Source organism: Quercus lobata, unplaced genomic scaffold (assembly GCF_001633185.2).
Source record: "Quercus lobata isolate SW786 unplaced genomic scaffold, ValleyOak3.0 Primary Assembly Scq3eQI_115, whole genome shotgun sequence".
Classification (NCBI taxonomy): Eukaryota; Viridiplantae; Streptophyta; class Magnoliopsida; order Fagales; family Fagaceae; genus Quercus; species Quercus lobata.
In genome coordinates, this window is record NW_022155463.1 from 1 (window position 1) to 7,279 (window position 7,279).

Here is a 7,279-nt window from a genome sequence, read left to right on the forward strand (position 1 = left end):
TTGTGCAACTTATGAACACTTTGACGGCTCTTAAACTGATCCTTTTATATGTCTAAGGTTAGGAGAAAAGAAAGCCCAAAAACACATTCACGGATCCCAAGAAAATCATATTAGAATTCTGACAATCTTAAATCTCGACAGATAGCAGGTGTCGAGCACACCGAATGAAGAACAGCTTCCTTAAACTCGATAGATGCAGCTGTCGAGTTTCAATGATTTTGCACTCTGAACTTGTTTTCTTGAACAGATTTGAAAGTTTCAATACTTGATCTTGAAACAAGATTTCTTGAAGCATTTAAAACATCCTAAATCTACTTAAATACAAGTAAAGTGCGTTTTGTCAAAGGATAAGCCAATTACATAAAATCATAACATATGTTCTTAACATGTGAAACACATATATCCTAACAATAAGAAATTAGAGACTTAAAGCTTGGTTTTGGTTTATTAGATTAGATTTTCATTTGATGTCACTATCCATTGATATGTGTTTTAATACTTGAGCAAATTTATTATGGCTTGATTCAATGGTTTAATACCTAAAAGAAACACATGTACTTCAGTATCCCTTGTTGAGCAATGCTTGCATCGTAAAGATTTTTGGTACCTTCTTATAATGACCCTCTTTGGTTATGCTCACTAAATTGTTTGATGTATGTATGTTGGTTTTGGGAACCTCTTTGATATGGTTTACAGTTTTCTTTATTTTTAGAGTTAGGTTGTCATTCATGTGTAAGTTTTTGGTAAGGTAGAATTGTAAGTAATAAGCTTTGATCATTCGTTTAGGTGGTGAGAACGTGGACACTTGAGCTTCTCTAATCCTAATCTCTTGCATACTCTACTTTCAGGTAAAGGATATGTGGTATAGGCATTTGTTAAGCATGACGTTTGTTTAAAAATATAATTATGCATTAAAATATTTTGACTAAAGATGTTGTATACAGTCGTGTTTCAAAAAAGATATATGTTTGAGCTTTCGAAATCTCATGTATATGATTTAAGCATATTGATATTATTACTTATTTCATGAACATGATATTTAAGAATAAAGGAGATATGCTATTATCATGAAACATTATGGAAAAGCAAGATTTGAAAAGGCTTTGGTTTTATCGTTTTGTCTATTGTATGAACTGAACTCGGCCAACAGGAGTTAATTAAATTATAAATATGTGAAGGTGAGGGATAGAATCTAAGATCCCCAGGTTTTAATAAAACCATACTGACACGCTAACTGCTAAGCTAAGCTAAGCTCCTTTAATGTGTCAATCTTTGATGACACTCGTTATTTTATTTATTTTGAGTGGTTTGTGTTATAGTTTTTCTATTTATCATATTACCCCCTCTCAATATATTATTATTTGATAATTTTATTAGTGGTTCAAAAATTATACTTTTTACTTGTGAATATACAATTTATTAATTTATGATGAAAATGATTTTATTTTAAACTTATTTTTATTTGAAAGATTACTAAACACAAATTTTTTACACTTGTTTATGCTTTATTATTTTCTATTAACCTTATAAAAATAGTGAAAGTTCATTTGCAAGTTGTTTAAATTTTTTAGGCACATTTTCAGTAAAATTTCGTTAATGTTTACCATTTAAATACCTTTATTTGTATTTTATTATTAAATATATCTTAATATTTATGGACCACTTCAAATAGAGAGAAAATAGAGCATGTGGAAAGGACATGTAAATGTAAAGGCATCTAGCTCTTGCCAACGCGTGCATGCATATGTATGTATTATACATGTCTTTAAAAATGAAGTATGAACAGAACTATCATAAAGATTGAAAGTAATTTTTACAATCTCTTTCTTATTTTGGTACAGCGTCATTCTTTATATATAATATAATATACTATTTCTTGGTAGGATAAAACTAATAAAAATCCTGTTTCACTCAAGTGTTCCCTTTTTATCCTCTAGCAACCATAGTTTGCTACAGATCTTTTTATATAAAATAATCAAAGTTTGAAAGGGAAAAAAATAAAAAAAATTAAAGTATGGAACATTGGATTGAAAATTTTTGTTGGATAAATCCACACTGCTTAAAATAGGTTGCAGGCATACCTTGGCATAAAGATCGAATATTGTCCCGCAATTTTCATTCCGCATGCAAAAAAGTGAAGAACACACTTTGTCTTTCAAATTTCTTTGTTCAAGCGGCTCCTCTCTACAATGACTCAGAAATACACAGCAGGCTATACTGACAACGTTCAAAGCATGAACAAGTATTCAGAGTTTACATGGAAAAGGGAGAAGCTAACTGATTCGGCAAATCTAGAGTTACCAAAAGTCATTTTAGGACTTACAGCAGAAAATTGGAGAATGGTCCATGTGTCTGGCCACTTTCGATTTTGATATGAAAAATTGTACTCGACCAGAATAAAGATATAGTGGAAGACGAGAAGGCAAACAATAGAAAAGATGAATATTGTCAAAAATAAAGACAAATTCATTCTTATTAATATTGCCACTGACTGAGAACTTGGAAGATGATACACAAGTGCAACGAAGAGCCAGGATACATACCTGCAGAAGCAAATTCCCAAAATTTACTAAATACCCATTGTTTATCTTTATGTCCCTATACAGTCTACACATACACATGAGAACATGATATTTTCCGTTTCACCTGAAAGGGATGAAGTCCATTTTTTTTTCATGGTCAAATTTTTTTAATTTTTTTCTAATGGAAAATGCTATAGTTATTACAAATTTTATAATATAAAATTTATAAACTAATATGTCAATTAATTGGATTAATGGATTTTAATTATCTAATAAATAAATATATGAGTTGTTTTCATGTAATTGGTAACATATCAGTTTTTTTTTTTTTTTTCCTGAATAGTAACATTTCAGTTTGTAACTTTATGTAGTAAAATTTGTATATATCACTATTTTAGAAATGACAATATACAAAATGTCATGTTATCAAAAATTTTAAATGATATGACACTAAATATATCTTTAAATTTATAATATTTAATAACCATAAAATGAATCAGGTTTTTTTTTTTTTTTTTTAGAAAATAGATCCATTTCAAATAGAGAGGAAATGCCGTGCAGAAGGGCAATGTAAATGCAAAGGCAGCTGGCTCTTGCTAGTGTATGTACGTGTATGTTTTATACATGTCTTTCAAAATGAAGTGTGAACAGAACTATCATCAGATTTAAAATAACTTTTACCACTTTGAGAGATTGGAATAGCTCGGTTCCCCTATCAATGGCTGTAAAAAGAAATAGAAGAATCCAAGCAAACCGACATGCACAGACCACCAAACAATGCTGTTGTCATCCTTAAGAGTATGCATAATGTCGAAGAAGAGAAAGAACACGCAACTCAGTGGGGCAACCACTACAGCATGTCGTGAGAGCTCAGGTTGGTAAGGGAATGTGTCATTTAGCATTCCAAACTTCCTCAGGATTTCCCTAACCCTCTCCATCTTCTCGGTTATGGAGGCATTTAGAAAACTAGTTATATCCCTTCCAATCTCTTTGAAGGATTCCATCAAATTGCTTGTTAGAACCTGTTGCACAATGTAGTTCACGTTACTTGATTCACCGTACCAGGCAAGCTTCCGATTTCTGTAGAAGGAGTACTATTAAGTTTAGGCATTAATAAAAGAAGTACTTCAAAATACTGGACTCCTAAAATAATAAGTCAAAAATTGTAACGTTCACATTCACGGGTAAATTTTCTAAACAAAGATCTACCACGGTAGAAGTTGCACTATACTATCGTTTCAACCCAAAAAAAAAAAAATTGCAGTATAAAGAAAGTGAAGCCATGGAAATAAAGAACCTAGAATCAATAAAATGAGAGTTGGTATGAGTGACTACTGACTAGGTAAGAACTGTGGTGTGTACAAGAGTGCGGTTGTGATTATGCGTCTACTCTTGTGTATCACCGTAAGCAAGAGATACTTGTACTGTCCAAGTCTTTATTAGTAAAAAAAAGATTAAAAGTGTTTCTCTTTCTCAAAGTACAACAGTTGAGAAATGATTAATTAAAAAAAAAATAGAGAACAAGAATTAATAGATTCGTACCAGTTTTTTTTTTTTTTTTTTTTTAGAGACTAAGGATTTTCCAGGGAAATTGAAAGGGACATGCAAATTTGTTCCATATTTAAAAGGCTCACATCAATGAATCACACATAAGGTTATTAAGATCAAGAATCTACAAGAGATCGAGAATTGTAAGATCTTACTTATTTTCATATTGAAAACAAAAAATAAATTGGTAGTAACTTTGTGTGTTGAATAATCACAAATTATGAATTCGTCCATAAAAATACAAAGATTTGCATCAATATAATGTAATTTATATATCATACACCCTTACGTCTATACTAACAAAACAAATATGCTTAAGTTTGAATACAATATATCCAAAAAGTTCAATAAATATTTAATTAGTAACTAAGTACCAAAATATTTATCAACACAGACGGATGACACTTTTTTAAGTTTCAAATGTGGTTTCTTTTTTAGATTTTCAGATGATATGGGTAAATTTGAGACTTCAATACTTGTGGGCCACTAGTAATATATTGGACTTGTGGCTTTAGTTGGGCTTAAAGAAGCATAAATCAAAATTTATGTTTTGGTAGGATCAATAAAAACCATATGATCCTACAAAATTTGCACTCTAACACGTGTGATTCTACAAAATTTGCAGACGTAATTGTTTTGGTAATGTGGGATCATAGGATCGTATAATCCTACAACTTAGATCACGATTTTGACAATCATAATTATAATAGAATATAACCAAAAATGAAATTAATGCACACAACGCAAATGCATTGCTTAAATAAGAAAACAATCATTTTTAAAAAAGAAAAAAAGAAACCACAATTTTCAAAATTAGAAATGAACTTTTTTTTTTATATTTCAAAGAAAACTGTTGCTTTTGCCCCTTCTTCTCCGATAGGGCCATCATAATTTGCAGAAAAATGATCGAAACGAACTAAAATTCTTCAGAATCGAAGCAAACTCACCCCTTTGGCGTTGATAGTCTTGTTGCCAGTGATGGGTAGATGTAGAAAGTAGAGGGGTAGAGAAGAGAGAGAAATATACAAATTAAGAGAGGGAATAAGTCTGTTAGGACCTTGGCCGGTGTGGTTGGGTTAAGGCCACAGGGTTTTTCTGGGTTTCTTTGCGAAGAAGATGAGGTTTTTCCTTATAGTTTTCCTGGCTACCAAACACTGGATGTGGCTTTTCTATTTGATTTTCTCGGCTATCAAACACAGTCATTAATCATTTTTCTTTTTCTTTTTAAATTTATTTCTCAAAAATCAAAGGAAATCGTTGTGGTGTGGTAGGTGATAAGAAAAAGGTAGACTTTATATCATATTTTCTATTTTAAGATTATATTACATTAAAATAATTTAAAACAAGCCTCATTCATATTAAAAATTAAAAAAAAAAAAAAATTATTGTGGCCCCATTGACAAGGAGAGGGATAAAGAGAAAGAAAATGAGATAAGACTTGAAATGTGACCTGGGAGAAAGAAATTGGAATAAAAAAACACTAAAACATGTTTAGCACCTATTAAATAATATTGTTCTAGATGTTTGTATTTTTTTAAAAATATGTATTGGTAAAAAAGTATGTAAAAATATATATAATATTATTTAAACATTGAAAATTGTTGTTCAAAATACACTACCAGACAGACCCATAAGATTTTATGTCTAGTTCCAAATATGAAATTATACTGTTTATCAATATTAAATTTTTTAACATTTAGAATATTTGATGGTATTTAACACACTTGATGCTAGTGTTTTAATTCATTCTCACAAAACTTTTAACCAAATTAACTTTTTAATTATACTAAACTTGTTTTACTTTTTTTTTAATATTTTTTATTTAATAATTAAGATTAAAAGTTATTTTTTTTTCAATTCTTAAATTCACTGATTACAATTAGACATGGCAAAACGGACGAGTCGGGTCGGGTCAATTGAATTGCAGGTCAAACGGGTCACGGGTCAAAAACGAGTGATTTTAAGTGGGTTAAAAACGAGTTCAGGTCAATCAGGTTGTGGGTCGGGTTGGGTTGACCCATATTTTTCGCATTAATTTTTTTTTTTTTTTAATAAAGAAAACAACATGTATTTGCCATTTGGAAAATTATATAACAAATTACTTGATGTAAAATGTATTATTTTGAATTCATCACTTATATCAAGAACGAACTCAGTTAAACTTATTAATACTTGTAGGGTGTAAATGATTTATGGGCCAAGCCGAGGAGGATTATGGCCCAAGTTCAACGAAATAGACTTTGGGTACCGCCGAGGGTAGTTCAGTCCTCGGCAGACCCAAAGTTCCCCCTCGTAAAGAAGGGTAAAAATGGTATAAAACTGAAACTCGGAAAAAAGATCTAAAATATCCAGGGAAAGCTGCCCTTACTGCCATTCAATGCTCTGAACCTGACAAAGCCGCATTCTTTGGCTTTTACAACCACCCCCAACGACTTTGAATATGGGCTGATGGGACAAGTATCAATCTAGGAAAGGTTGATCCAATACGTGGACGAAGGACAATGAACGCAGGCAAATATAAAAGGAAAAATAAGCAACCTAAAGAGGGGGTTGGGAAAAATGGCCAGAAACCTGAGCCTCCCAGCCCACCTCCAGGAGAAAGACTCCAGGGGTGTAGGAAAACTTAAACTGGTACGAACACCGTGAAAAACCCACCGCCTATCAACCAAGGCCTAGCCTTCCAAACCCACACTCTACAAATGATATTGTTAGGGGCCTTTTCACGTGCGAACCCGACACTGTTACGGTCCGCCACGAAACGCGTCCTTACAATTGGCGCCGTCTGTGGGAAGGGCTTGTGTGTTGGTATAGGAAGTGGGTCGATAGAGTTTCTCCGATATGTCTAGCCGTTGGTTACAGAGTTCTAAGTATAAAGTTCTGTTAGGAACTACGTTTCTTGATTAGGGGCTTGGTTGAGGAGCCAACTCCCTTAAAGCCAAGGTCCCCTGTAAAGAGTAAACTAGGTACCTTGCAACGTTAACCGTATGGATAAACTCTAGGGGCTTGGCTGAGGAGCTAACTCCCCTAAAGCCAAGATCCCGCACAAGGAGAAAACTAGGTTTTGGACAGAACCAAGGCATTGCATGGTCCTCGGACCCAAGCCTCAGGGGAAACCAACTACCTGGATGTGGAAAACTAGGTTTTGGACAGAATCAAGGCATTGCATGGTCCTCGGACCCAAGCCTCAGGGGAAACCAACTACCTGGATG

General features: G+C 32.7%; 1 protein-coding gene and 1 long non-coding RNA gene across 3 annotated transcripts; one reads left to right on the plus strand and one right to left on the minus strand.

The window, feature by feature from the left end:
* The first annotated feature begins 428 nt into the window (after positions 1-428).
* LOC115973757 lies at positions 429-2,732 on the plus strand. Its single transcript, XR_004087818.1, has 2 exons — positions 429-848; positions 2,069-2,732. It is a non-coding gene; the product is annotated as an uncharacterized LOC115973757 (long non-coding RNA).
* Positions 1,827-5,206, minus strand: LOC115973756. Of its 2 annotated transcripts, XM_031094001.1 has the most exons (4): positions 5,018-5,206; positions 3,204-3,602; positions 2,324-2,543; positions 1,827-2,225 (listed from the first exon to the last, which is right to left on the minus strand). In XM_031094001.1, exons 2-4 carry the CDS (start codon positions 3,524-3,526, stop codon positions 1,908-1,910), a joined length of 861 nt encoding a protein of 286 aa, XP_030949861.1. In that variant the 5' UTR covers positions 3,527-3,602; positions 5,018-5,206; the 3' UTR covers positions 1,827-1,907. The 2 variants fall into 2 exon arrangements, with proteins under 2 accessions (XP_030949861.1, XP_030949862.1); XM_031094002.1 differs by having other exon boundaries at positions 2,213-2,543.
* Positions 5,207-7,279: the final 2,073 nt, after the last annotated feature.

What these genes read in the sequence shown, in the direction of transcription:
- LOC115973756 (XM_031094001.1), bottom strand. Translation starts at nt 3,526, where the DNA reads ATGGAATCCTTCAAAGAGATTGGAAGGGATATAACTAGTTTTCTAAAT. An exon ending in TATTCCAATCTCTCAAAGTG is followed by an intron (nt 2,544 to 3,203) that starts GTAAAAGTTATT and finishes TTGCTTCTGCAG; the next exon opens with GTATGTATCCTGGCTCTTCG. An exon ending in CCATTCTCCAATTTTCTGCT is followed by an intron (nt 2,226 to 2,323) that starts GTAAGTCCTAAA and finishes CATGCTTTGAAC; the next exon opens with GTTGTCAGTATAGCCTGCTG.